The 27966-nt window shown below is 39.5% G+C and overlaps 1 protein-coding gene and 1 pseudogene across 4 annotated transcripts in view; one reads left to right on the forward strand and one right to left on the reverse strand.

Moving 5' to 3' along the window:
* The window catches only part of GALNT11 (polypeptide N-acetylgalactosaminyltransferase 11), an 88733-nt gene that overhangs the window by 16210 nt on the left and 44557 nt on the right, over positions 1-27966 (reverse strand). For 2 of the 3 annotated variants that reach the window (XM_009204266.4, XM_017957356.3), the window contains 4 exons: positions 11434-11766; positions 5054-5177; positions 2416-2582; positions 6-131 (listed from right to left, as the gene is read on the reverse strand). In XM_009204266.4, coding sequence (XP_009202530.2) covers positions 6-131; positions 2416-2582; positions 5054-5177; positions 11434-11728 — 712 coding nt within the window. In that variant the 5' untranslated portion in view covers positions 11729-11766. Of the gene's footprint in view, positions 1-5; positions 132-2415; positions 2583-5053; positions 5178-11433; positions 11767-26729; positions 26830-27966 lie in introns of those variants that run through there. The other variant, XM_021936442.2, reaches the window with a different exon arrangement.
* LOC101009168 lies at positions 27278-27801 on the forward strand (annotated as a pseudogene). The gene has a single exon (XR_160482.4). The product of XR_160482.4 is annotated as a 40S ribosomal protein S24 pseudogene (transcript).

The raw sequence follows: 27966 nt of genomic DNA on the forward strand, positions 1-27966 counted from the left end.
GATACCTGTTGCATGGGCCGCGCCAATCATTCTTCCTCGAATCAATCCCTCACGCTTTGTATTTCTTATGACTTTAATTTTTCCAGGGAGGTATTTTTGGACATATTCATCTAGTTCTCCTTTCAAATCATCTGAAAATAGAGTCCCACAATTATTCAAGCTGTATGAGACATATATAAAGACACTTTACAGCTATTCTAAAGTTGTATCTAGTACTTGCTAAAATTCACATCAATAAAACAAAATATAGAATATTATTTTAAATGAGTATTGTAGCTTATCCTGTAGGAAGAAAAAGGAAGGAAAGAAATGAAGGGTAAGAGCTGGAATATTAGCCAAGAGGAATACTTACTTTAGTTATAGACTTATTTGTATCTCCATAGCATCAAGCACAATACTTTGCATAAACAATGTTTGGAATGAGTATTTCGAGTGCATAAATGTTCAGCTGACTGTATATAAATCACAGTGATAACAAAGAAAATGAGATATAAATGCCTTTTATTACAAAGGAATTTATTAAGTCTTAGTCCACTTCAAAATATTTAAGAAACTTCTACTGCCCCTACCAAGAATAACAAGAACAGCATTGAATATGTTGTTTTATTAATTCAGCATCTTTCTTCCAAGGTTGCTAAATATTTTTTAAGGAATTCTATGTCACTCACCTGTATATTTCATAATAACTTGAAAGATCATGTAAGATAATAAGCAGTAATTCTTTCCATAGTTAATATACAAACCACCCCAAATTATGAATTTTTCCTTTTAGATAAAATGGCCACAAAGTGAAAACCAAAATACAAGTTGACTTAAAAAAAAAAAACCACCACCATAAATTCTAGAAATCAGTATTAACCAATCTTCTACTTGGTCCAGACCCAGATTTATTTGTTAGGTTTTCTGTTTGTTTGTTTTTAGCCAAGGTTTGAGAATTTTGCTCCCATGAGTTTCTGTCCATTTCTTTACCGTCTATATTTAAGTATACTGATATACCAACTGATGTTGATACAAGTGGCACTTAAGAAATGCCTGAGTGTGTGAAAAAGTCATTGGCATACACCTGTACCACTGTGTTTCTGCAGGCTGCTGTCATGAAAAGAGCAGAAGGCTTGGAGCTATGCAGACTACAGGTCTCACTTCCACTCTGCTACTTAACAGCTATGGGGTCCTGAGCAAATTACTTAATTTTTATATTTCTCCCTCTATAAAATGGGCTTCCGGCCTTTCTTGTAAGGTCACTGAGAGCTGAATGAGCAGTGTAATAAAAAGCCTTCTATCCTGTTTGGGTACACAAAGCCACTCTTAGCAAGAGTCTATGTCGAATTAAAGAAAGGCGTATAGAATATAGAGTATGTAGTGAATCATAAAATACTGGCATTCAGAGTTGGTTGAGGAGCTATCAGAATGCAATCAACTTTTATCTGGGGACAATCAGTGTAAGAGACTTAATAGAGAGGCATAAGCCAAGGCATCATGCCAACTGAAAAAAGTCCATCTCAAAAGGTCACATATTGTGTGATTCCATTTATATGACATTCTTGAAATAACAAAATTAGAGATGGAGGCCGGGCGCGGTGGCTCAAGCCTGTAATCCCAGCACTTTGGGAGGCCGAGACGGGCGGATCACGAGGTCAGGAGATCGAGACCATCCTGGCTAACACAGTGAAACCTCGTCTCTACTAAAAATACAAAAACTTAGCCGGGCGAGGTCGCGGGCGCCTGTAGTCCCAGCTACTCGGGAGGCTGAGGCAGGAGAATGGCGTGAACCCGGGAGGCGGAGCTTGCAGTGAGCTGAGATCCGGCCACTGCACTCCAGCCTGGGTGACAGAGCGAGACTCCGTCTCAAAAAAAAAAAAAAAAAAAAAAAATTAGAGATGGAAACAAAATCATAGAGTCGTAGTTTCAGGGACTGGGGAAAAGTAGAGGAAAGCAGGAGGTGCGACTAGAAAGAGGCAACACGAGGGCCCTCCAGGTGAGGAAACAGTTCTGTATCACTGCAGTGAGGGTTGTGGGTCCACCTGTTGACAGAAAAACCCTGGACCTCACACACACTGTACCAATGTGGATTCCTGCTTCTGACAGGGGAATTTTATGATGGAGAAACTGGGTGAAGGGTACACAGACTGTCTTTGTAACTTCCTGTGAATCTACAGTTATTTCAAATAAAAAGAGGTGTGTTTTTTAAAGTAAGCCACGGGCAAAATTTCAAGGGCCAAATTTGGTTAGCATAGTTTATAAGCAGGTTACAAAGATAACGAATTTCTTCAAACTTATTTGTAGTCAGCCCAGCTATGACTGCATGCGTAGGATCCCTACCTACCACGTACTGGAAAGTTCAGCTGTGTTAATGTTTGTCAGTGCTGTAGTGACTGACAGCCTGCATCCAATGTTACCAGTTACAGCATTCCTTACCAAAGTCACTATCATCATCCACAAGGATGATCTCATGAAGCAGGTGTGCTGGCGTGCGGTCTATGACACTGTGCACTGTCCGAAGCAAGGCAGAAAACGCTTCATTATAGAAACAGATAACAACACTAGCAGCTGGCAGGTCAGGTGGGTAGAACTTTTCTTTACATCTGTAAAGATAAAGATGAAGAAATTCTGACATTTTAAAAGGTGCAAGTGCTTTAGATTATTATTCACCTACAGATTTACTGTCCCCTTGTACACTCTCTTCCCTTTTTTTTTTGAGACAGAGTCTCCCTCTTGTTGCCCAGGCTGTAGTGCAATGGACGCTATCTCGGCTCATCGTGACCTCCACCTCCCAGGTTCAAGCAATTCTCCTGCCTCAGCCTCCCGAGTAGCTGGGATTACAGGCATGCCCCACCACGCCCGGCTAATTTTGTATTTTTAGTAGACAGAGTTTCTCCATGTTGGTCAAGCTGGTCTCAAACTCCCTACCTCAGCTGATCTGCCCGCCTCAGCCTCCCAAAGTGCTGGAATTACAGGAGTGAACCACCATGCCCAGCCTGTTCAGCCTCTTTCTAACATTATGGGAACAACAATTTTTTTTTTAAAGCATTTACAAAAACAGTACGGTTTCTTCTTCAAGAGTTTACATTTTGTTAATAATGTCTCCCTCCTATACCTGCTATCTTGTTTACTTCTGGATAAACTTTTTCTTTTTTTGCTCTGTCGCTAGGTTGGAGTGCTGTGGCGCAATCTCAACTCACTGCAACCTCCGACTCCCGGGTTCAGGCGATTCTCCTGCCTCAGCCTGCTGAGTAGCTGGGATTACAGGCATGCGCCACCATGCCCGGCTAATTTTTGTATTTTTAGTAGAGAGAGTTTCACCATGTTGGCCAGGATGGTCTCGATCTCCTGACCTCGTGATCCACCTACCTCACCCTCCCAAAGTGCTGGGATGACAGGTGTGAGCCACTGCATCCGGCCAGATAAACATTTTTTAAACTTCAGTGGTTTTTTTCTTTTTTGGAAGACAGGTTACATAAAAATGTAAGTTCTTTTTACCAAAATCACGGCAAGTGTTTCGTGCAGCACTCATAAGCTGATGCCCAGCTTCTCCTCAATGAGGTTTCAAAAGGAAACAAATATAAAACTTTATATTTGAAATTTTATTTTTTTGCCCAATAATAAAAAAGATTTGAATAAATTATGATATAACAAGATAACAGAAGAGCTTCCATGTAACAAATCATTCTAAGCAACTATTTGGAAAAAAAGGGTAAGGAGCTTTAAGCAACATCAAAAAGCCATGAACTGGCCAGACGCAATGGCTCACGCCTGTAATCCTAGCACTCTGGGAGGCTGAGGTGGGCGGATCATGAGGTCAGGAGTTCGAGACGAGCCTGGCCAACATGGTGAAACCCTCTCTACTAAAACTACAAAAATTAATCAGGCGTGGTGGTGTGCGCCTGTAGTCCTAGCTACTCAGGAGGCTGAGGCAGGAGAATGACTTGAACCTAGGAGGTGGAGGTTGCAGTGAGCGAAGATCACACCACCACACTCCAGCCTAAGCAACAGAGTGAGACTCCATCTCAAAAAAAAAAAAAAGCCATGAACTTAGAGAACACAATCCAGAACCCCGAATTATTTCCCAGGACACACACAACCCTCCAGCATCTGAGCCCGCCTCCCTCCAGCCTTGTCACCTCTCTGCAGGGACCACTCCAGTACTATGCCCCCATTTCCCCAAACCCTATCACAGCCCTTACTCATGTGCTACCGCCAGGACTTGTTGACTTATTTGCTTCCCCTGCTAGACTCCGAGCCCGGAGAACTCAGAAACTACTACATTTGTTTGTTTCTTCCAGGGCTCAAGAAGGCATGTAGCAAATAGAAGGTGCTCAACAAATGTCTGTCTGTCGAATGACTGACCACATGCATGAAAAGCCTTTGATGGAACAAAAATGATGAAACAGAAAAGTGAAATGGGCCGGGCGCGGTGGCTCAAGCCTGTAATCCCAGCACTTTGGGAGGCCGAGACGGGCGGATCACGAGGTCAGGAGATCGAGACCATCCTGGCTAACACGGTGAAACCCCGTCTCTATTAAGAAATACAAAAAACTAGCCGGGCGAGGTGGCAGGCGCCTGTAGTCCCAGCTACTCGGGAGGCTGAGGCAGGAGAATGGCGTGGACCCGGGAGGCGGAGCTTGCAGTGAGCTGAGATCCGGCCACTGCACTCCAGCCTGGGCGACAGAGCGAGACTCCGTCTCAAAAAAAAAAAAAAAAGAAAAGTGAAATGAGGAGTAAAATTCTTCACTGATTTTAATTCCTATTTGCCACGAATCCAATCAATAAACATTTAGAACAAACTTATACTCAGGTTATTTAATTAGCACCCTACTCTCCTTCCCCAGGTGATCTGAAATGTTAAAAGAGACACAGCAAGCTCTAGGACTCTGCTGGTACATCTCAGACCATGTGGCTTCACATGTAACACAAGTGAAAATCTGTCTCAAGTTTCCTAGTATGCTGAATAAAGGGCTACAATGGGAAATAGGAACACCATCCTCATGACCTCTTACACTGACACTAAAAACATCGTGCTGTTAAAATGTATTTGCAAATCCGATAAGGCACATACGCTGCATTCCTTGTGTCTGGCACATCTCTGTGGTAGCCCAAGCGGTTACTGATAAGCATATTAAAAGCATGTTTCTGATAGCCCAAGTCTCTCAACTCCTGATCGCGTTCATTAAAAATCATACCTGCAAAAGAGTGAAGTGAGCGAATTAAATCTAGAAAGTATCACCAGTTACTGTTAATGATATTATGATCTTAAGAAAATGCTGACTTTATCCTATTATAATCTAATATCTCTTTTCTCAAACTTAGGTTGTCTCCAGGTTGAAGTCAAATTCTTGTCAGTCTAGGTCAAAGCAAGTGTGTCTTAACTATAAACACCATCTGCTCACAAGCCATATATATATATTTTTTTGAGACGGAGTCTCCCTCTGTTGTCAGGCTGGAGCGCAGTGGCACAATCTCGGCTCACTGCAACCTCCAACTCTCTGGTTCAAGCGATTCTCCTGCCTCAGCCTCCCAAGTAGCTGGGACTACAGGCACATGCCACCACGCCCTGCTAATTTTTGTATTTTTAGTAGAGACAGGGTTTCACCATGTTGGCCAGGAAGGTCTGGATCTCCTGACCTCGTGATCTGCCCGCCTCGGCCTCCCAAAGTGCTGGGATGATAGGCGTGAGACATCACGCCCGGCCACAAGCCATAATCTTAATAGTTTATTATATTCAAGAGAAAAATTTACCGGCAACTAGGAAAAATTTTTTTATAATTTTCCATTAAAGCAATAGATTTTAGAACCCCAATGGCCCTCAACAGGCCTCAGTTACATCCAAGTTTTTACAGGAGTCTCTCTGCAGAAAAAGGCAATTGATAAGCTTTTCTATAAAAAGAGTTTCCCAGGTCAGACACAATGGCTCATGCCTGTGATCCCAGCACTTTGGGAGGCCAAGGCAAGAGTTTTACTTGAGCCCAGCCTAGGCAACACAGCAAGACTCTACTACAAAAAAAAAATTAGCCAGGCATGGTGGCTCACACCTGTAGTCTCCATGACTTGGCTACTCAGGAGGCTGAGGCAGGAAGATTGCTTGAGCCCAGGACATCAAGGCTGCAGTGAGCCACAGTTGTGCCACTGCACTCCAGCCTGGGTGACAGAGTGAGATCCTGTCTTTTAAATAAAAAAAACAAAACAAAACAAAAAAACCTTCACAGTTTCTGGTTTAACTGTTAGGGAATTCCTCCACAGGCCTAATCAAAGTCACTGTGATATTAGGCAGGGTGTGGTTGCTTATGCCTGTAATCCCAGCACTATGGGAAGTCAAGGCGGGCAGATTGCTTGAGGTCAGGAGTTCAAGACCAGTCTGGCCAACATGGCGAAACCTCATCTCTACTAAAAATACAAAAAAGCAAAAACAAAAACAAAAACTAGCCAGGAGTAGTGGTGCATTCCCATAGTCCCAGCTACTCGGGAGGCTGAGGCAGGAGAATCTCTTAAATCCAGGAGGCAGAGGTTGCAGTGAGCCAAGATCGCACCACTGTACTCTAGCCTGGGTAACAGAGCAAGGCTTTGTCTCGAAATAAATAAATAAAAGCCCATTGTTTTAAAATAGTAGAACTCTGTTCCTTTAATACAGTGCATGTTTTATCCAGGTGTAAAGGGATGAGATATAGAATGCAGTGTTGCCGGCCAGGCATGGCGGCTCATGCCTGTAATCCCAGCACTTTGAGAGGCCGAGGTGGGTGGATTGTGGCAGGTCAGCAGTTCAACATCAGCCTGACCAACATGGTGAAACCCCTTCTCTACTAAATATACAAAAATTAGCCAGGCATGGTGGCACACGCTTGTAACCCAGCTACTTGGGAGGCTGAGGCAGGAGAATCGCTTGAACCTAGGAGACGGAGACCACAGGAAGCCAAGATCATGCCTCCAACTTGGGTGACAAAAGTAAAACTTTGTCTCAAAACAAAATAGAATGCAGTGTTTCCCCAATTTATTTGAACCCAACTAATGTCCCTAAATCCACTTTGAGAAACATTATATTTTAATATGCCTTCTCTCTGAAACTGTTTCAACTGTAGTTCATCCTTTTTAAACACAAAACAACAAACCTCCACTAGCATTTTATACAAGGAAACTTCAGAAGAGAAGACACTTTGGTGATGACCAAAATATAAAATAAATAAAATTAAAATTGCTTGATACCTAGCATCCAGAGCAGAGCCTTGCACAAAGAAGAGTCTCAATAAATACTCCTTAATTCTACAAGTATCAGAGGGTGACCTCATGCTGAATACTCAAAGAATCATGTTCTATTATAGGTCTCTTGATGAAAAGATGCCATACGAAAAGATTGTTTTAGCTTACTTTTCTTACTCCCCTGCTCAAATAAAATCGTAGCCAAACCTCAATTAACATTCCAGAGGACCCTTTTTGATTAATTTTATAATTAATTTCAGATTAAATGAGAAAATGTTTTTAATTTTAAATTTATGGTTGATTTTCTTTTTTTTTTGAGACAGGGTCTTGCTCTGTCCCCCAGGTAGGAGTGCAGTGGTGCAATCTGCCTCCAGCTCACTGCAGCCTCTGCCTCCTGGGCCCAAACAATCCTCATAAGTAGCTGGGACTACAGCCATGTGCCCCTACACTCAGCTAAATTTTAAACTTTCGGTAGATACCACCTAGGCTGGTCTTAAACTTCTGAGCTCAAGCGATCTACCAGCCTCAGCCTCCCAAAGTGCCGGGATAACAGGTGTGAGCCACCACGCCTGGCCAATAATCTTTCTCAAATGTACCTTTTCATAGGTTCCTTTCCCTGCTTGTCCAATAATTCTCTACTCAGAAATCTGCACACTTTTAACTACTGCTATATTATTTATACTAATTCCTTCTATATTAAATTAATTTTATGTAAGAAATTTTGGATTTTTCATTTAACTGTGATAATTATGCACATAACATAAAACGTACCATTAGAGACATTTAGTACATTCTCAATGCTGTACAACCAGCACGATTATCTAGCTGCAGAATACTTTCAGCAACAAAGAAGAAAACCCTATACGCATTAAAACAGTTATTCCCATTCTTCCTGTTCCCCAGTCTCTGGCAGCCACTAATTTGCCCTCTGTCTCCATGGACCTGCCTATTCTAGACATTTCACATAAAGGGAACCCTACAACATGTGACCTTTTGTGTCTGGCTTCTTTCACTAGCATAATGTTTTCAAGGTTCATGCATGTTGTAGTATGTATCACAACGTCATTCCTTTCTCTGTCTGAATAATATTCCATGGTACGGATAGACCACACTTAGTTTATCCCTTCATCAGTTGATGGATATTTGGATAACATGTTGTCACCTTCTGTCTACTGAGAACAGTACTGCTATGAACATTGAGTACAAGTTTTTGAGCACCTGTTGGTAATTCTTTCAAGTACAAACCCTGGAGTGGTACTGCTGGGTCATATGAAAATTCTATGTTTAACATGTGGAGGAATTGCCAAACTGTCTACAGTGGCTATACTATTTTCCATTCCCACCAGCAACGTGTGAGGGCTCCAGTTTCTTCCCATCCTCACTGTTGCCTGTTACTCTCCTTTTTCAATTTATTATTATAGCCCTCCCAGTGGGTATGAGATGGTTATCTCGTTGTTTTGATTTTCATTTCTGTAATCACTAATTATATTAAGCATCTTTTCATCTGCTGCTTGGCCATTTGTATACCTTCTTTGGAGAAATGTCTATCAGATCCTTTGCCCATTTTAAAATTGAGCCATTTGTCTTTTTATAATTGAGTTTTAAGAATTGTTTAGACCAGGCACAGTGGTTCATGCCTATAGTCTCAGCACCTTGGGAGGCCGAGGCCGGCGAATGGCTTGAGCCCAGGAGTTCGAGACCAGCTTGGGCAACATGGTGAAACCCTGTCTCTACAAAATATGCAAATATTAGCTGGGCACAGTGGAACACCCCTGTAGCCCCAGCTACTCGAGAGGCTGAGGCAGGAGGATCACTTGAGCCAAGGAGGTTGAGGCTGCATTGAGCTGTGACTGCGCCACTGCCCTCCAGCGCAGGTGACAGAGCGAGACCCTGCCTCAAAATGAAATAAAATTACAAACAAGCATTCTTTATATATTCTAGATAATGAACCCTTATTAGAAATATGATTTACAAATATTTTTTCCCATTCTGTGGGTTGTCTTTTTTCACTTTTTTTTCCCCCCCGAGACAGAGTCTTGCTCTGTCGCCCAGGCTAGGGTACAATGGCACGATCTTGACTCACTGCAACCTCCACCTCCTGGGTTCAAGCGATTCTCTTGCCTCAGCCTTCCGAGTAGTTGGTATTACAGGCGCCTGCCACCACGCCCAGCTGATTCTGTATTTCACAGAGGTAGGGTTTCACCATGTTGGTCAGGCTGGTCGCAAACTCCTGACCTCAGGTGATCCACCCACCTCAGCCTCCCAAAGTGCTGGGATTACAGGCATGAGCCACTGCGCCCAGCCCTTTTTTCACATTCTTGATGTGTTATTTGATGTACAGAAGTTTTTTATCTTTGATGTAGTCCAATTTATTTTTAAAATTGGAAAGTCTGAGTCTTACAACTTTTGTTATTTTTCCAGACTGTTTTGGCTATTCAGAGCCTCTTGTAATTCCACATTAATTTCAGGATAACCTTTTCCCCTCTTTACAACAAAGACCACTGACATTTTAATAGGGATTGCACTGAATCTATATATTGCTTTCGGTGATATCTACAACTTAATAGTATTTAGCATTCCATTCTATGAACCTGGAATATCTTTCCACTTATGTAGGTTTCCTTTGATTTCTTTCAGCAATGTTTTACAGTTTTCAGCATACAAATCTTGCAGCTCCTTGGCTAAATTTATTCCTAAGCGTTTTATTACTGTTGATGCTATTGTAAATAAAATTGATCTCTTAACTGCATTTTCAGGCCACTCATTGCTACAGTATAGAAATGCAACTGGTTTTTGCCTGTTGATCTAGTACCTGCAACTGCCAAATTCATTTATTACCTCTAATAGGTTTTTTTTGTGGATTCTTTAGGATAGTCTATAAGGAATTTAGTTTTTCAGTTAGGCAGCTGGAGTTTGTTACTCAAATATCTACAATTCTCTCACTACTTCTTTCAAAAGCAAATACAGAGTCTATTCAAAATGGTAAACCCAGTATTACTTCTTGATAAAAACTTTACCAATGTAACTATAAATAAATAAAAGAGCTAGATATTTTCCCATTAATGCTTTAAAAATGTCCACTGGCTATTTGAAAAAGATTTATGAAAATTGTACTTTATGAAAATTGAAGTTGGCGAGATCACATCTCTATTTAAAAATATTTTAAATGAAAACTGAAGTAGATATTAGCTTGTTTCCTCACAAAATTTTACATACTTTTGACTTCCTTTATTAGAAAATCATTAAGTCCTAAGAACTGATCTTATTTCTTTGAAACTATGACAAAGTGAAAACTCTGTTTTAACATTTCTTTCACATTCTAAGGTTCTCTCAATCTCTCAAAAATGTATTTTATTTTACTCTTAAATTACCTATTATTTGATGTTTTTGTGACAAGATCCAAGTTCTTTAAGTTTTAATGATAACAAATATTGCTCATTTATCTCTTAAAATAAAATTTGTCAAAATCAACACTCTAAAATTGCAGTATTCAAAGGCATAGACAATAGTCTTGCATCCAAGTTGAAGAGAATATAATTTTTTAAGAGGAAAAAGAGCTTTCTATTTTATACTAAGCTTTAATAAACTATATTATATATACATATATTTTTTTCTAGCACCTTAGTAACTCTTGTTAAGTGAAAATCATATTAGATGTAAATAACCCCAGCTTATTTTTAAACTCAGTACTTTATGTTCTGTATTAATTAAATGTACCCTTAAAAATAAGTTAAACACAGTCAAGGAAACTTTCAACCATTTCTTTCCCTTATTAACACTCCTAGCAATTAAAACCTTCTTCCAGAGCCGGGCACAGTGGTGCCTGCCTGTAGTCCCAGCTACTCTCAAGGTTGAGGTGGGAGGACAGTTGAGCCCAAGAATTGGAGGACAGCCTGGGCAATATGGTGAGACCCCATCTCTTAAAAAAACAAACAAAAAACAAACCCCTTCTCCCATAGGTTCCATTTTCTTTCTAGCCTTTTAATTTTTCTTTTCTTTTTTTGTTTTTCTTCACTGGACCTTGTTTGTTTTCTCATAAAACACTGAAGTCAGAACTGGATAAATTAGAATATAAATCCCCACTGACACCCCTCGCAGAAACCACAGAACTTCAGCTAGTTCGCAAACAAAATAAATCAGTGTGGGAAAAAATGATGCAGCATTTCTAATCTCCTAATTAATCTAATTAATCAAACTTCCATTGATTAAATACATTGATATGGCTGCTGGTAAACATCATATACTTACCTAATTCAGAAGAGAATTTCAAGTGGCCTTCCTCTGGATCTTCAACATGACTGTCTATCACATCATCGATTTTGTTTGCTTTGAACTGTGGCTCGAGTAGTCGACTTGGGCCTCGAGTGAAACGAGGATAGAATTTTTTTGGAGATGGTCCGCGGGGCCCAGACCCCTTGACGGGCACATTCTTAAGTGGCTGAGTCACTTCACTGAAGTTAAAATAAACAAAAAGCAAAACTGTCCAGGTCGCAGATGTAAAAAGGCACCCATAACAGAAATACCGAACTGTGACACTTCCCATTATAGACCTAGCATAGCTGAAGGGCCATTTTCAATTTCCTAAAAAAGAAGAATAAATATGTTAGACACTTCAGCACACTTTTAAATCATCCACCAAATACAGAATCAATGTTTTCCAAACCAACAAGGAGGACCACTATGCATATAGTTAACGGAGATTGAAATACAAGAAGATATATGGATAGTACTGAGTTTTTAAAAAGGGTTCAACAATGAAAACCTCAGGCCCGTGGATTAATGCTCAGAGAACCAATGGCAGTGAAATAGCTGATTTATTCATTTGCCCATGTTAATGGATACTTCTTCACCTTTGTTCTGGACTGCTTTCAGTTGGGTAATTTTTCTCATCAGGTTATAACTTTTCACAAGGAAAATAACAAGTACCACATGTATCATAACAGGACAACTAAAGTCCCTTCCAACTATACAACTGCAAGATTCTTTTTTTAATCCAAGGATCTTAAAATCTATTATTATAAATAAGCAACTCTAAGCAACTCTGGCCAGGCACAGCGGCTCACGGTTGTAATCCCAGCACTTTGGGAGGCTGAGGTAGGCGGATCATTTGAGGTCAGACGTTCCAGACTAGCCTGGCCAACCTGTATCTACTAAAAATATAAAAATTAGCTGGGGGTGGTGGCAGGTGCCTGTAATCCCAGCTACTTGGGTGGCTGAGGCTGGAGAATCTCTTGAACCCGGGAGGCGGAGGTTGTGGTGAGCCAAGATTACACCACTGTACTCTGGCCTGGGCAATAGAGCAAGACTCTGTCTCAAAACAATAAAAATAAATATAAGCAACTTAAAAAAAAAGTTCTACTTTCCAATCAAAGTTATGCCTGCCCTAGTGTCCACTCTAGATCTAAGTTATTTTCAAATAAAGAGTTCAAGTAATTATGTTCCCTCACCTATAAAACAAGGCAAGAAGAACTAAATGTGGCACCGAACAGCAATTTTTCCTTAGTTTTTGGGTTTTTTTTGTTTTTTTTTTTTTTTTTTTAAGATAGAGTCTCACTCTGTCACCCAGGCTGGAGTAAAGTGGCAGGATCTTGGTTCACTGCAACCTCTGCCTCCCGAGTTCAAGCAATTCTCCTGCCTCACCCTCCCAAGTAGCTGGGATTACAAGTGTGTGCCACCACGCCTGGCTAATTTTTGTATTTTTAGTAGAGATGGGGTTTCACCACGTAGGCCAGGCTGGTCTCAAACTCCTGACCTCAGGTGAGCTGCCCGCCTTGGCCTCCCAAAGTGCTGGGATTACAGGCGGGAGGCCACCGTGCCTGGCGATTTTTCCTAAACTTTCTGATATCTGATCTTCATGGAGGCCAATACAATTTCCTAAGGAATTCTTTCTAAGGAGCCCAATGCACATATAAAATCATCTCACTAAATAGACTTACGGCAGAGAAACCCTATAAGCAATGTAGATACCTAAGAAAACTGCACAGAGATACTGCTTTTAAGTTACTTATTTCTACAGCATAAAATAATCTTAAAAATGGTATTATACCCAAAAGATCAGGACAAAGCAAATCGGCATCAGTAAAGCACCACTGGTAAAATCAGGTTCTCTTGTACAAGGTTATGCCATGAGCCTAGAAGACGGTAAACAGTTCTGTTTCTTAACTGTCTGCCAACCAAGAACTATTAAGTATTCCATTACAAGTCAATTAAAAAGTAAAAAAACAAAACAACAGTAACATACCAAAACAAAACAAAAACCCAACCAAACAAAAACTCCCACCAACAGTAATACTAGAGGCATGGCTGGAAATGACAATAGTACAAAGGAAAATCAGGCGCCAATGAAAGCACTGCTATGTTAGCTGCAGGCACTTTTAAAACTAAAGACATAAACAGAAAAACACAAAACATCTGAAATAGAAGAAAACGTTCTCTAAGTAAGGAAGCCCATGAGAGCAAAGGAAAAGACAAAAAAAAAAAAAATGCAACGTGCAACAAAAATATTGCAACAAAAATGTACAGAGCAGTAACATTTAGGTGAAACAGACATTATAACTCCCTAAAATGTTTGCTTAGGGTTAGACAAAGAGCAAGTAAACAAACAACAAAAAAGCACTGCTTCTTCCAAAGGCCATGAGATCCTAAAGTTAAAGACTGTAACCGGACAGGCTGCTCTGAATCCACGAGGAACTAGGCACCTAGGGAGCCAACCCCTTCTTCAACCACACAGCAAGATTCACACTTACAGGCTGTTTTCCTCAAACCACTCCCGGCCTTCCCACTTCCACCATGAGCTGCTTGGCCCTCACAAAAGGGAACCACCCAAAACAGACCCTGAAGGAAGCAAGGGCTGCTCCATTAGCAGCTATGAAAGATGGACACTGATGTGGTTTCTCACGTTTTCTTTAGCCTGATTCCCACTATCATGTTGGACCATGTCCAACCTGCCTCCAAATGTCTTGGTTAGTGTTCCTGCTGTCACCTTTACCTAAATTCCACATAAGGAACTTTGCCCTACCCTCAATTTCATCATCATCCAGGACTGATGTGATGACCTCTTCACTTCTAAGTTAAAACCTCCCTCTCCGGCTGGGTGTGGTGGCTCACACCTGTAATTCTAGGACTTTAGGAGGCCTAGGACCTGAGGTCAGGAGTTGGAGACCAGCCTGGCCAACATGGTGAAACCCCGTCTCTACTAAAAATACAAAAAATTAGCTGGGCATGGTGGCGGGCGCCTGTAATCCCAGCTGCTTGGGTGGCTGAGACAGGAGAAAATTGCTTGAACCAGGGAGGCAGAGGTTGCAGTGAGCAGAGATTGCACCACTGCATTCCAGCTTGGGTGACAGAGTGAGACTCCATATGAAAAAAAAAAAATCTTCCTCTCCAACCACAACACTGACTCCTCAGCTGCATCTACCCCTATGTCTTCAGTCTCATGACAGGCAAAGTCCAGGCACTCAGCCCTCCCCACTTTCCTTACGATTTAATTCCATTTCTGTCTCCAGCTATACACCCCGTAATGGCTTTACTTCCTTCTCTATCCAGCTGGGAACACTGTGTTAAATAACATATTAGAAAGTGATAAGCTCTGAGGAGAGAAAATAAAGCAGGGAAGAGCAACAAGGAGAAGGTGTGTGAAGCTTCAGGAAGATGGAGAGGGAAGGCCTCCCTGAAAACGTGATACTTGCGTCAAGACGTAAACTAGTGAGTACTGCAGCTATGTGGGGAAAAGCTATCTGGGGGAGGGTGGAGTAAGAGCAAAGGCTCTTGAGGTGTGCGACCAGTGGGGTCAAGGAGCCACATGCTGTGACCAAGACAAGTCCACCAAAAACCAATGGTAACAAAGTAACTAGAAAGGTTACAAAATGTGCAAATGAACACTACAGAGATTTCTACAGAACTAAGGAGTGAAAATACAACTTTTTAAAAACCCATAGGATATGGCTAAATTTATAGCTTTTGATGCCTATATTAGAAAATATGACCACAAACTATGAATTAAGAAAAATATAACTGAATAAACCCAAGGAACATAAAATAATAATAAAAACATTATCAGGAATTAATAGAAAATGAAGATAAGACAACAGAAGCCAAACGCTGGTTCTTTAAAAGATCAGTAAAATTAACAAAATAAAACTGCCTTTGCAAAATTATGACAGTAAAAGAAATCCGACATAGCTGACCTCATCTTGCTTCTGACCTCCAAACTGTCCCTGGTCACTCCTGGGTGTATGCCAAGCTAACTTTAGGAGAAATGTGGTTTCCCGTTTAACTTAGGAGCAAGGATGATAACAGCCCCTCCCTGTAACTAGCCCCTTTCCTTGATCAGGGACTGAAAACCACCTTTGTAAGCAAGAATATGATAATGGGAACTGGAAGGGCCTAAACTCCACTGAAATGTAGGTGTAGTTTCTATAATCCCTTACTGCTCGGGAGTCATGTGGCCAGACGTTGCAAAATTCATGACTTCCTCCATCGTTCCTATAGATAACACCATTATTGTAGAACCTGTAGAAAGTAAAAAGTTCCTCTTCAAAGTTTCCCTTCTTGTTAAAGAGTAAATCGTGTTAGAAATAATAGTTTCTTTTAAAGACTAACTTCCTTTAAGCCTCTTTATGCTAATAACTCTTTGTTAAGCCCTATCCTGCGTAGCTGTTAAACACGCTCATAGGCACATAGTACATTCTATGTCCTTGTACCTTAACCAAAATATTTGTGCTGGACATGCTCACAGGCACGTTCCAGCTCGCAGCCTATGCCCCTTCCCTATTTGGCACAAGCAACTTCTTCTCTTCCTTTGTCTTTCCATTACTTTTACCTATTTGGAAAAGTTTTAAACTGTTAGCCAATCAGGTTTTAGTTTAGATTGTGCGGTCCGGCTCCAGCCAATGGAGATAGGACACAGTAGCAGGAACAGCATAAGGGATAAAAATTACTTCCTTCCTTTGTTCGAATGTGCTTTCCCCATTATTCCATCTGCGATGAGCACCCTTTCTGCAGAAAATAAAGACTGCCTTGCTGAGAGAATTAAATTTACATTCGAGTGCTATTTCTTTATGGCACCAGGGAACGAACATTTTACATATAGCAAACCTAAGATTGTTTTTTGAGATATCTTTCATACGGAGCCTACCCAGGTTTGTGACTCATGACTCAACTTGTCCCAGAGGCGAACTCAGTGCACAAAGACTGTTTTCCACCCCCCTATGATTTCATCCCCAACCAATCAGCCACACCCATTCCCTAGCTCCCTGCCCACCAAACTGTCCATAAAAACCCTGAGCCTTCAGGAAAATGGATGTGAGTGATAAGCCCAGTTCTCCTGCCTGGGCCAGCTTCACGTGAATGAAGTTCTTTCTTGCCTGCAATGCTATGGTCTCAGGGTATGATTTTCTCTGTGGAGTGGGCAGGAAGAACCCATCGGGCAGTTACACAAACACTGGCAAAACATATCAAGAAAAATGCACAAATAAGAAAACAATGAGAAAGAGGCATAAATACAGACACATTTAAAATAGGAGTACTGTTTACAAATTCAGGTAAAATGATCAAATTCCTAGAAAAACATAAATGCACAACACCAGCTCTGGAAAATCAGGAACCTGGATGCCCTATAGTCCCTGTGAATGTTAAACTATCGTAAAAACATTTCTAGGTGATTTAAAAAGTGAGTTCTACCAAGTATCTAAGGAACAGATGATTTTAGGTAGACGGAATGGCCTTCAGACGACAGAAAATGAGGAAAGATTCTCCATGTCCCTTTCTGAGGCTGTTACCACCCTGATATAAGGGCAGTTTAAGGAAAGAATATTAAAGACAATCTCAGAGAGATTACAGAAATCTTAAAAAAAAAAAAAAAAAAAAAAAGCCCTGAAACCAACCATGTTTTTAAAAACTGAATATACCATGAATACGTTGTATTTACTTCAGGAACTCAAAGCTGGTCCAATATTTGAAAAACCGTAATCTACCACCTCCATAAATTAAAAGAAAAAAAACACATGGTTTGATCAATGGAGATAAAGAATTTATTACAATTCAACACTCAATTCTTAACAAACTAGGAAAAATAGGGAAATCCTTGCCTGACAAAGAGCATCTCTAAAAATCTTGTAACAAACATGATACTAAACAATGAAACAACAAAACCATTTTCTGTAAAAATAGAAGACAAAGGTTCCCATAATCACTTGTATCACACTACCATAAATATAATAATGGAGGGCGGTAGTTTCAAAATACAGAAATCCTTGGAGTATTTATTAAAACTACAGATTCCCAGGGCTCCACGCCAGCTACGCTAAATGTGAATTCCCAGAGGTTAGGTTAAGGAATCTTTAGCTTCAGCAAGCCTCCTCCAAGTTAACTCTGATGCACAGCCAGATTTGGGAATCAATGGTATAATGAAAAGACACGACTGAATTCTAATCCCATTCTGCCATATATCAGTTATGCAACTTTGGAAAAATTAGCAGATTTTCTTAGCCTCATTTTCATCAACTGTATTCCAAGTTAACGACATTGTCCATCTTACTGGATAATCAGAATGAAATGAAATACTCAGAATTACACAAGGTAAAATATGTAAAGTGTCAGATACAATGACTGACACACAAAACACCACCCTTTGCACTGAACCAAGACAATCTCCACAAGGGCTGTGACTTGCTTTTGCTGTTTGTTTTCTTGTTTAATGTTTTCCTTTCACTTAGCACAATGAATAGCCCACAGAAAATGCTGAAAAGTATCTATAGGATGAATACAGTAGAAACTGAACAAATATTAATTTTTTTGTCATTCGATCTAGACTTAACATATAATATCAATGGTAGACATGACCACCCATCTGTTCCCTACAAAGACCTACAAGTCCCTACATAATCTGGCATTATCTCTCTGAGCACTTCTCCCACTACCTTCTCTTTGCATTCATTTTGTCCTAGACACAGGTCTCCTTGTGGGTCAAACATTTCAATTATACTCCATTACGGACTACGCACTGGCTCTTCACTCAGTCTAGAACACTCTTCCTCCCAGGTAATTTCATGACGGCTCTTTCACTGCCATTGAATCTTTGCTCAAGTATCATCTTCTCAATAAGGCCCTACCAAGATTACCCTATTTAAAACTTCAACCCAGTCACTAAACATTAAACTAGTCTTCCTTATTCCATGGAATTTATCACCTTCTTACATATACATAATTACTTATTCACTGAGTTTTTAATTTATTGTTTATCTCTCCCATACCAGAAAGTAAGCTCCAATAGGGCAAGAGCTTTTGTCTATCCCTGGAGGTTATAATAATGCATAGAATATAGCAACAATTTAATAAATATTTGTTAATGAAAAAATATTTGTTAATAAATGAAAAAATTACTGTAATATGGTCATGCTTGCAAATTTCTAAACAAATCTGTTACTATCTTGTTTGGGCTAAGCCATACCATAATACTATGCATAGAGGTCATGACCATCTTATTCAACAATTGTATAAACACTAGCTCAGAACAACAGTCATATTTATTTTTGGAAAAGGTACAAGAAACAACTCAGGAATTTATTGTCCAATTTCAAAACTTAAATAATGGTCTTTGTGATAAAAACAGGCAGACTAATGTTACAGAATTCACTGACAACAACAAACAAAAAAAACCCCGGGAAACTACTTTCCTTAGGTTCCCTCTTGGCTACCTGTCAGCACCTAAGGGCAAAATGAAAAAACTTTCTGCTCAAAGACCTCACCAACAGGATTTGGGCAGCTCTGTCCAGATTCTTCATGGAATAACCACCCTGGCTCATCCTATCTGCACCAGCTCAACATCATGATTCCTTGGTTTCCTGAGCTGTAAAATATATTAACTCTCAACAACTCTATCAGGCAGATGTTACTCTTTTTCCCAAACCATATTATAATTCTTTAGAGAGTATTTTTTACAAAGTAAATCGTAATATTAAATTTAAAAACATATATATTTATAAAATCCCATCATTTCTTTTATACAATTAAGCATAATGGTGTTCAGAAGCAACAAAGGCACTATCTCTTTTCAGATAGGTCAAGAAGTTAGGGCTGGGTGCGGTGGCTGTCACCTGTAACCCCAGGACTTTGGGAGGCCAAGGTGGGTGGATTGCCTGAGATCTGGAGTTCAAGACCAGCCTGGCCAACATGGTGAAACTCGGTTTCTACTTTAAAAAATACAAAAACTGGGCCAGGTGTGGTGGCTCACATCTGTAATCCCAGCACTTTGGAAGACCGAGGCGGGCAGATCACAAGGTCAGGAGACTGAAATCATCCTGGCCAACATGATGAAACCCTGTCTCTACTAAAAATACAAAAATTAGCTGGGCGTGGTGGCACGTGCCTCTAATCCTAGCTAGTCAGGAGGCTGAGGCAGGAGAATTGCTTGAACCAGGGAGTCAGAGGTTGCAGTGAGCCGAGGTTGCACCACTGCACTCCAGCTGGGCAACAGAGGGAGACTCTGTCTCAAAACAAAAACAAAAACAAAAACTAGCTGGCTGTGGTGGCACACGCCTGTAATCCCAGCTACTCTGGATGCTGAGGATTTTCAGCATCGCTTGAACCCGGGAGGCAGAGGTTGCAGTGAGTCAAGATCATGCCATTGCACTCCAACCTGGGCAACAGAACAAGACTATCTCCAAAAATAAAAAAAAGAAGCCAACACCCAAATATGAAGGAAATGCAAAGAAATCAGATGTCTATTATTCAATAAATTTCTCACCTGCTTAAGAAACTAAAAACATCCAAACAAAAATCAAAAGCTAAAATCAAAATCTAAACTAATAATGAATGAATAATGAATCTAGTATCTACACAACAAAATCCTTTTGTTTCATACTGTTTGCTATCCCTTCTAAAGGCAATTACCATGCCTTTAATATCCAAGTCTGAAAGCCTTTGAAAGGACAGTCAAAGCAAGTATCTCAGGTTACTTAAGGCAAAACAACTAGTGACAAATTCTTTCAATCATAAACTTGAATAGTTAACAGGGCCAAAACTTCAGCAGTTAGACATCAACTAATACGTTCTTCAAAGTTAAATGAATAAAAGGCTAACCAGTTGTGAACCTGAATTTATTAAAGTGAGACAAGTCACTATGGTCTTACGTTTTTCTTCAGTCATGGTCTGGTAGCTGCTCAGGGATAGGTGCCTTATAAGCTGAGAGGTGGGTTTTTGCCAGGGAGGTACAACAGACAGGAATGGGGCAAGTATATACAGTGCGATGATTATGACAAATCACAGATTTAAGCCAGGGAAACAGAGATATGAGGATGTGGAAGTATGAGGCAAGATGAAAAATGTGAATAGGCCAATGGATTAGAGGTCCTGGTGTGGCTAAATAATTGCTGGAGTTGTTACCAGACAGAGGGAACCAGAAAGATGAAATGTCATGGCTGGAAAATGAGATGCTCAACATTGTGATTTTGGAGGGGGACAATTAATGACAGCAGAATCATCCTTTACAGATATGTGAACCCAAGATATCCCAACAGACAATTTGCCTGTAGGGTAAGCACTGCTATACTTACCATAAACGAGCCCCCTGAGGACAGGGGTCACTTCCATCTTTTCAGACCCATATGTTTAGCATAGTGCTTAGTATTAACAATTAATACATACTTGTTTGTATAATTTTTGAAGTGTATTTTTTGAAGTGTATTTCTGTTCCAGAAAAGGTTAAAGGACATTGTTTATATTCTGTGCAATGTGAAATCTTAGAGAAGAGTATAATATGTAAGCAGACCACATCCTAGGAAATGAGTGTTTATTGTGAAGAAGGAGAGGCAAGAAGGAGAGGCAAGAAACGTGGCTAACCAGTTTAAACAGTTTCATTAGATGGTTTCATTATGAAACAACTACTCAACATGCCAGCAAAAGTACCAAGTCTTCCTCTTAGTCCATGATTTCTTAACAATAAATTTGAAAACACTGTGAGAGGAAATTTTAAAAAGAGGTGATTTTGTATAGTTCTAACAAAATCAACTTGAAAATGTAAATTTTTCTTTTCTTTTCTTTTTTTTTAAGAGACAGGGTCTCCCTCTGTTGCCCAGGCTAGACTCAAACTCCACACTCCAGGCTCAAGTTACCCTCCTCTCAGCCTCCTGAACAGCTGGGATTACAGGTGTGCACCACTACACCTAGCTAGAAGAGAGTAACTTTTAAAGAAAACACGACTTTTTAAAATTGACCCCAGTCCCAAAGAAAGTCATAAAAGAGTTCCCCAAAACAAAAACTCCAAAGAAAAAAAAAACAAAAAACAACAAAACAAACCACCAGGCACAGAGAAGAGTGTCAGAGGAAATCCTACTGCTACTTAAGCCAAATATTTTTTTAAAGGAAAGCTTTCCAATTTGTTTTACGAAATGAACATAACATTTATTTCAAAAACCTGACAAAGACTCAACCTCCCCCACAAAAAATCTCATTTATGAATATCAAGACAAACATCTTAAAATATTAAGCACAAATTTAACAATAAATGTCTAAAACATTTATGAGGAAAACAATGCGAAACTCCAAAAGGTCCCAAAGGAAGACTTGAACTAATGGAAAGATGTACATGCCATATTCTTGGACAAAAAGACACAAAATCCTAATAAATACGTCAGTTCTCCCTAAGTTAACTTGTAAGTGCTACACAATCATGTTAAATATATTATCAGGTTTTTTTTTTTCTGGAGCTAGACAAGTTAATTATAAAGTTCATTTGGAAAAGAATAAATAAGCAGAGAATAGACAGGTAACCTTTGGAAAAAGAACTAGCGAGAGGTGAGCCCCACTGCAGAGCAAGTGAACTCCAGGGCTTCTCTATTCAGACAGCACAGCAGGGCCCACGCACAGACAGACAAACCAACGGGAAAAGAAGAGAAAAAAGACCCAATTACATTTAGAAATTTAGAAATCTAGTATAAGTTTGCTATAAACAAATTTAGTATAAGCTTAGTATAAATAAAGACAACATCACAAACCTGAGAGGAAACGAATGACTTTCAACTAAATGATGTCAGACCAACTGTTTAGCCATATGGAAAAACAATAGAGTCTACTCCTCCCATCATTTATCAAGAAAATTGGATATTTAATTATAAAACATGACTCCATACAAGTACTAGAAGAGAATATGAGTAAATTCCTCTATTATCTGGGATTGGCCAAAATTTTTCTAGCTAGGACTAAAAAAGATCAGAATACAGGAAAAGAAACTGGATTACATAAAGACAAAAAACTCTGGATACTAAAAGACATAAAAAGAATAGCAAAAAGACAAGTGACAAACTAGAAAAAATACTTATCATTGGTATCACAGACAAGAGTAATATCTCAATATTGGTTTTCTATTGCTATGTAATTACTACAAACTTAATGGCTTAAAACAACACACACTTATTATCTTGCTATTTCTGTGGGTCAAGAGTGAGTACAGCTCAGCTGGACCCTCTACTGAGGGTCCCCAAGGCTACAAACAAGGTGTCAGCCAAGCTGTGTTCTCTCCTAGAGGCTTAACTGGGGAAGAATTTGCTCTGAACTCACTCAAATTGTAAGAATTCAATTCCTTGTGGCTCAGGACTGACAGGCCCTGGCTTTTTAATAGCTGTCGGCTGGAGGCCACCCTCAGATCCTAGAGGTTCCCTGCAGTTCCTTGCCACATGGGCTTCACCAATACGGCTCTTGACTTCATCAAACCAACCCTGAGGAGTCGCCTACTCTGGTCTGCTTAAGACACAGTCTTCTATAACGTTGATGTAGTCACAGGAGTGGCCTCCTATTTTTGCCATATGACCTAGCCTAATCAAGAGATTGACATTCTATCACCTTTGCTATACTCTGTTGGTTACAAGCAAGTCACAGGACCCGTCCCCACTGCAGGGAAGGGAATTACTGGGGGTCAACTTAGGGTCTGCGAGTCACAATCTCAAAGAGATTCTAAAAATAAAGGAACAACCACCTTATAAACCATTCACAGAACAGAAACACAAGTAGTTCTTAGCTATATGAAAAAAATGCTCAAACCTGCTTATACTAAGGGAAATGCATATTTAAATTACATTGAAATATCATTTCCCACCCGTTTAACTGAAAAAATCCAAAAGCTTGACAACATATTCTGACAGTGAGGCTGTAGAGAAACTTTCATACATTTGTAAAAAGCAAAGTAGAGGTTCCTCTTCAAAAACTTTCCTCCCCATCTAATTAGGAATAAATAGTAACTTCTCTTAGAAGCAAAATTTATTCAAAGACCTGTGCTAACATTCTTAAATATCTGCTAGCCGTGATAAAGAAATCAATGTACTTTATGTTCTTAGCTCCCACAATTTAGCCTAAATATTTGCCCTGGCATGCTTATACTGGTCCAAGCATTAGGTCATGGCCTGCTCCTATTCCTTATTTGAAGGTGTTTTTACCTTTCTCAGCATTCCACAAGTTACTTCCTCTTTCCTTTGTTCTCCTCTGCCTTTGCCTCTTTTAAAAAGTTCTAAGTTGCTAGCCAATCGGGACAAATACAGAATGTGAGGTTCCATCCCAGCCAATGGAAACCAGACACGGCAGTAGGGTGGATGCGTCAGGTTTTAAAAGACCCTGTCTCCTTTGTTCAGTGTACTCTCGTGGCAAAACTGCTGGTGAGTGTACCCTTTCTGCAGAAAAAGTAAAAATGGCCTTGCTGAGGAAATTAAATTTATGTTCAAGTGCTATTTCTTTACATCACCGAGGAACAAGCATTTCTAACACATAGTATACCTTCTATGCAGGTTCATTTAGCAATATCCAGCAAAATACACTATCTGCTCTCTGACTTAGCAATATTACTTCTAGTAATCTATACCGCAAATGGTAAAAATAGGAAACAATATATGCATAGGCCTACTCACTACAGAACTATTTATAATAGCAAAAGGCTAAAATCAACCCAATTGTCCATTAATAAGGGGCTGGTTGAACAAACTAACAACTATCCACACAACAGAGCAATACACAGCTATAAAAAGGAAAGTGTCTTTATTAATTGCTAATTGTAGATTAATCTGTAAATTATGTTGTCAGGTGAAAAAAGATGAGAAGAGTATATATATAGGATGCTACATATAAGTACACACACCTGCCTATATTATAAAACAAAGGATAAACAAAGGAAAGACAAAGCATAATATTGGGTTGGTTTCTAGCATCCCCCATAAACCATTTTTAAAAAGCTGATATCCATAAGAAGAGGAAGAAAACAGATAGAGTGGTATGGGGTCAGGGCTGGAAGCTGACATCATCTTTGTAAGTGAAGAGTAGCCTTATACTACTACGCAATCCAGGAAACTAGAAAAATGTGTATACAAAAACATGCAAATAACAATTTAAGCACATACATACTTAAATCTGCACAAAAAGCAAATTTTTATTGTGACTGTTAGCATCTACTGTTGTTAATATCTAAAAACTGTTGTTAATATCTAAAATGTTTTCTGGTGAACTATTTAGGTCACAAAAGGACTAAAATCTTAGCTCACCCAATTTACATTCCGGCATCATCATCAGATTAGCCTGAGGGGTATTTCTCAACAGCACAATACCCGGCTTTGAGGTAAGAAGGCTCCTTTTGAAATGCTTTTTGTAGTCGTCCTCTATAGAGGACGTAGTCCACACCAGCTATAAAACCGTGCTCCATAAAGCAGTTAAATTACATAAAAGTCACTAAGACAATGCCTGTTATGCAATGTCACTCTACAGATGATGGCTTAATTCCACTAATCTTCCAGTTTAAACAATCTAACGTTTTCCAGAAATCTTAATCTTTCAGAAATCTAAATTATTTCTGAATGATTTAATGAAAATCATTAAATAATCCTAAAGAAAAGGCTGATAAACTAGGAACACAATAGAAGATCTACAGGCGAGGCTCCATTCAGGGTGCTGGCAATTAATGTTTTTGTTTGTTTGTTTGTTTGTTTTTTGAGTCAGAGTTTCACTCTTGTCACCCAGGCTGGAAGGCGGCGGCAAGATCTCGGCTCACTGCAACCTCTGCCTCCCGGGTTCAAGCGATTCTCCTGCCTCAGCCTCCTGAGTAGCTGGGATTACAGGGGCCCACCAGCAGGCCTGGCTAATGTTTTGTGTTTTTTTTATTAGAGACGGGGTTTCGCCATGTTGGACAGGCTGGTCTTGAACTCCTGACCTCAGGCGATCCGCCCGCCTAGGCCTCCCAAAGTGCTGGGATTACAGGTGTGAGCCACTGCACCTGGCCTACAATTAATGTTTTAATAGCTTTTGCTATTGTGCTAAAAGCTCAGAAAATACAGAGAAGCAAAAAGGAAACTATTTAAAAATCACCAGAAGTCTCACCACTTCAATGTTCTGCTATATAATCTACTACTTATTTTTCATCTTTCTTCACTATCTACAAAATGCTATACTGCTTTTGGCAACCACCAAAAAATTAATCGACTCAGGTTAGCGGCATTATGGCTAATTTTCTTTGTTCTTTCTTTTATTTAAAACATTTTCTACAAGGAATATGTAGTGATTTAAGAAATGAGATAAAAAATTTCTTAGGGAAAAACTCCCTAACTTGAAAATATAAGAACAACTATGGAAAAGATTAAATACTTTAAGGCTATGAAAGAAATAGGATACCATATCATTTTAACCTCACAAGCAAAGGGGATTTCCATAGCCACATGTCCAAAGAAAACCGAACGGTTTTAAGCACACTGAAAGAATATTTTAATTTCATCAATATGTCAAAAATACGAGAATAAAATTTGAGTACTGAACAAATGTTCTAAAAGCACAATTTGAAGAATAGTTTTTCCTCTATGAATCATTATCTAATCTGAAATTCATAATCACCTTTTAATGTCCACCTTTTACCACAAGACTAATGGGACAATTCTATTTCACAGGACAACGTTCATTTTCTACCAGTATAAAATAATTTTCACAATATTTAATGCATTTAAAATGTATTTAAATATTTACCTTTTGGTAATTTCCAGTTATTTTCTTGTAAGATACCCTGTATTACAAATTGTTAAACAGCAAATATTTGTTAGCTTTTTCCATACAAGAGGCACATTCATATTTTAACTCAGCTGTAGTCATGTGAGTACAAATATTAGTTTACAACAGTACAGTACCTACATACCCCTGTGAAATTACCAGGTGATGACAACATAAAAATATACATTATTCTTTCTCATTCCTTATCTACCCTGAAAACTAGAAGAAATAAACTACAGCTACCAATAGTAGTTTATAATTACAGATAAGGAGACTGCTGAATTAGGAAAGGTTCAGAGCAAATTCCAGACATTATATGCTCCCTGGGAATGATCCTCAGACATCCCTGATATTTATGAATCTCTTCTCTGTAAAACAGTCAAAAAGAACATGAACGCATGAAATGTCTAACACTGTGTCTCAAATGCAGAAGAAAACCACAAAGTAATGCTGATGGGAGAAAGAAGCAAATTTAATCAAACACACAGAAAAGAAACTAAAAGGACAAACAACATGGCAAATAGCTAAAAAAGCAAAACCTGGGGCAGCTGATGAGCCAGTGAACAAGGGATGGTAGAGGCTGACCATTATTCTTCAACACTTTGAACAAATGCCCAAGTAAAAAGTAGCAGCTCTCGCTCACTAGAGACCTGTGGAAGACAAGAAGGTAAAAGCTACCATAGCCTCAGGGAGCAAGCATGAGGTCAGTTGGTTTCTACCTCCTAATTCTATGGGGTAGAAAAGAACAGTAAGGAAAACAAATAATATAAATTGAAATAAACTGACTATGGGCACCTGCCACTGTGTCCAGCTATTATACATAAATATTAATAGTAGTATTAATACAAGGGTCTTCACTTGCATCCTACACATACTCTTTCCTGTGTCAGGTATGCCATTCATCTGTGAGAGGCATTCTTCCTAGTTGGCCGGAAGAGACAGAGTAAGAGCTACCTACAAACCATGACTGAGGGGTGCTAGTGAGGGGTTCTGCCCCCTAACTGCCCATTATGCTGAAATTCCTGCATTATAAAATAATCCTTTGGGTCTGGAAAGCTTGTCTTTTATTTAAGATGTTCTTGCTTTTCCTCCCTGACTGTCTGAAGATAGGCCGCCATCATGGACATCGTAACTGTCCGCACTTCAAAGTTCATGACCAACCGACTACTTCAGAGGAAACAAATGGTCATCGATGTCCTTCACCCCGGGAAGGCAACAATTTCTAAGACAGAAATTCGGGAAAAACTAGCCAAAATGTACAAGACCACACCGGATGTCATCTTTGTATTTGGATTCAGAACTCATTTTGGTGGTGGCAAGACAACTGGCTTTGGCATGATTTATGACTCCCTGGATTATGCAAAGAAAAATGAACCCAAACATAGACTTGCAAGACATGGCCTGTATGAGAAGAAAAAGACCTCAAGAAAGCAATGAAAGGAATGCAAGAACAGAATGAAGAAAGTCAGGGGGACTGCAAAGGCCAATGTTGGTGCTGGCAAAAAGTGAGCTGGAGATTGGATCACAGCCGAAAGAGTAAAGGTGCTGCAGTAAAAGGCTACCTGTGTCCATTATGGATTTTTCACGAGCAGATTAATAAACTAAAAACTTTCATGTGGAGGAAAAAAAAAAAAAAAAGATGTTCTTATCTCGTGGTCTTCAATCAAAATAGAAGTTGCATCCTTTTTGTCCAATCAAAATTTTTGGAACTCTAGTACATAAATTATTTTATAAATGTGATTAAAAAAAAAACATGTAATTCATCAGTTGTTAGAA

This window comes from Papio anubis, chromosome 4 (genome assembly GCF_008728515.1).
Source record: "Papio anubis isolate 15944 chromosome 4, Panubis1.0, whole genome shotgun sequence".
Lineage (NCBI taxonomy): Eukaryota > Metazoa > Chordata > Mammalia > Primates > Cercopithecidae > Papio > Papio anubis.